Source organism: Malurus melanocephalus, unplaced genomic scaffold (assembly GCF_030028575.1).
Source record: "Malurus melanocephalus ecotype Western Australia unplaced genomic scaffold, MMel_1.1 scaffold_749, whole genome shotgun sequence".
In the NCBI taxonomy this organism is placed as follows: Eukaryota; Metazoa; Chordata; class Aves; order Passeriformes; family Maluridae; genus Malurus; species Malurus melanocephalus.
Window position 1 is genome coordinate 182,596 of NW_026623981.1, and position 1,879 is coordinate 184,474.

General features: G+C 45.2%; 1 protein-coding gene across 1 annotated transcript in view; it reads left to right on the plus strand.

Annotated features, from left to right (window-relative positions):
* Positions 1 to 1,879, plus strand: part of LOC130584694 (NF-kappa-B inhibitor zeta-like) — an 8,335-nt gene that overhangs the window by 4,569 nt on the left and 1,887 nt on the right. Inside the window, exons 4-8 of the mRNA XM_057384820.1 lie at positions 12 to 319; positions 712 to 817; positions 1,042 to 1,188; positions 1,532 to 1,592; positions 1,694 to 1,860. Coding sequence (XP_057240803.1) covers positions 12 to 319; positions 712 to 817; positions 1,042 to 1,188; positions 1,532 to 1,592; positions 1,694 to 1,860 — 789 coding nt within the window. The remainder of the gene's footprint in view (positions 1 to 11; positions 320 to 711; positions 818 to 1,041; positions 1,189 to 1,531; positions 1,593 to 1,693; positions 1,861 to 1,879) is intronic.

Sequence of the window (1,879 nt, forward strand, 5' to 3'; positions counted from 1 at the left end):
TCCGTGGCGAGGGGTTCATCCCGCCGGGAATGTTCTCCAGGAACGGGTGGTGGGTGCAGGACGAGCTCCCCGACTCCCTGAAGGATTTCCCGAGGAATTCTCCACCCCAGAACATCCCAGCACCTTTGGGACCTGCGGAGATGCTTTTGGGAACTCACAAGGGATCCCCACGCCCCAGGGAACAGCCGAGCCCCATTTCCTTCACCGGGCAGGACCTCTCCGCCCTCTCCTTCTTCCAGTTCCAGCTGCACCGGGAGGAAAATCTGCTGAGGAACATCCCAGAGGAAAAACTTCTTGCTCCCGATGAAAATGGCAACAGGTCTCTGATTTTTATGTCGAAATATTTTGATTTCTGCTCCCTTGGGACATCCCTTTGATCCAACCTCACCTGGCGCTTGCAGCAAAGGTTTCTCTGCTCAAATTTGCCTCAGTACACAGAATTTTTGGCAGATAATACAAATATAAATATTCTGTATTTGCAGTAGCATTCCCGAGCTGCAGCTGACATCAGGAGAAATTCAGGGTTAAAAGATTTAGGATGAGAGGAGCACGTAAAGATCCAATGAAAATTAAAACCAAGCAAAATAAGTACTGGGGAAAAAAAGCAAAAAAATATCTTTCCCATGCTGCAGCCACTCTCAGGGTATTTATTTAATAATAATGGATGATAATAATTTAATAAAAATTGTTTCCCACTGAGTTCTCTTGCAGGCTGCTGCACAAAGCTGTTGCCCAGGGAAAGAGAGCCCTGACTTTCGCCCTGGCACAAAAATTCGCATCCCTCRACAAGATCGACGAGAAGGATGCAGAGGAAAGGGTAGGATGCTGATTTGCCAAGAAAAAAACCTCATTTTTTATCACTTGAACCCTGTTTCAAACCCCAGTCAAGCACCAAACATCCTGGGAAAGAAGGGAAAATGGGAATGGGGRGGGAATGATGGAGCACAAGTCACAATTCCCCACTTCATTATCTAAAAAATTGAGGGTTTTTTAATTATTTTTGCCTTTCACTGCAACTTTCTGCCCTTTTTCCCTTCTCAGACTGCTTTGCATCTTGCTGCAGAAAAGAACCAGCACCTGATGGTGAATGATCTGATCTCCCTGGGAGCCAACGTCAACGAGCAGGACAGMKSYGGRAAAACTCCGCTCCATCTGTGCGCAGAGAAAGGATATTTGAGAGTTCTGGAGGTAATTTGTGTTGGGCAAAAGTTCTGCAAAATTATTTTTTATTATTAATTTCTTATTAATTTTAATTTMATTCATTTTATTTTAAATCAAGTAATTAGTCTGATTAATAATTTTTTAAAGTAATGATTAAAATAATTGATTAATTTTAAAAATAAATGATAAAAATTAAATAATTAATTATTTARTAYAGAATTAATAGATTAAATTTAATTAAAAATGAAATTATTTAAATAAATGTTTTTCCTAGAGTTCATTTGGAGGGGATTGCAGAGGGATTTGGGGGAAGAAAGGGCGTTTTGGGGCTGTTGAAAATCAGGAATTACCTGGATATTGTTCGTTTCAGGTTCTGAAAAACTGCAAAACCAACGGGGTGTGCGTGGAAGTGGATCTGCCTGACCGCCATGGTGAGGGGGGAACGGTGCTCGGTTTGGGTTCCCAATGCACAAAAAGGATTTTCTGCAGGGAGGGGTCCGGCCCCGGCTCTGAGCTCTGGGCTGTCCCACAGGTCTGACCCCCCTGCACCGCGCGGCGCTCGCCCACACCGTCCTGGTGGCCAAATCCCAAAGGACAGCCCCGGACAGCGACCTGGGGAGGCTGCTGAGCCTGCGGAGATCCCAAATCCTGGAGGGGATTCAGTGCCTGCTGCAGATGGGGGCAGAGAACGGGCTGGAGGTGAGACCCCAAATCTGCA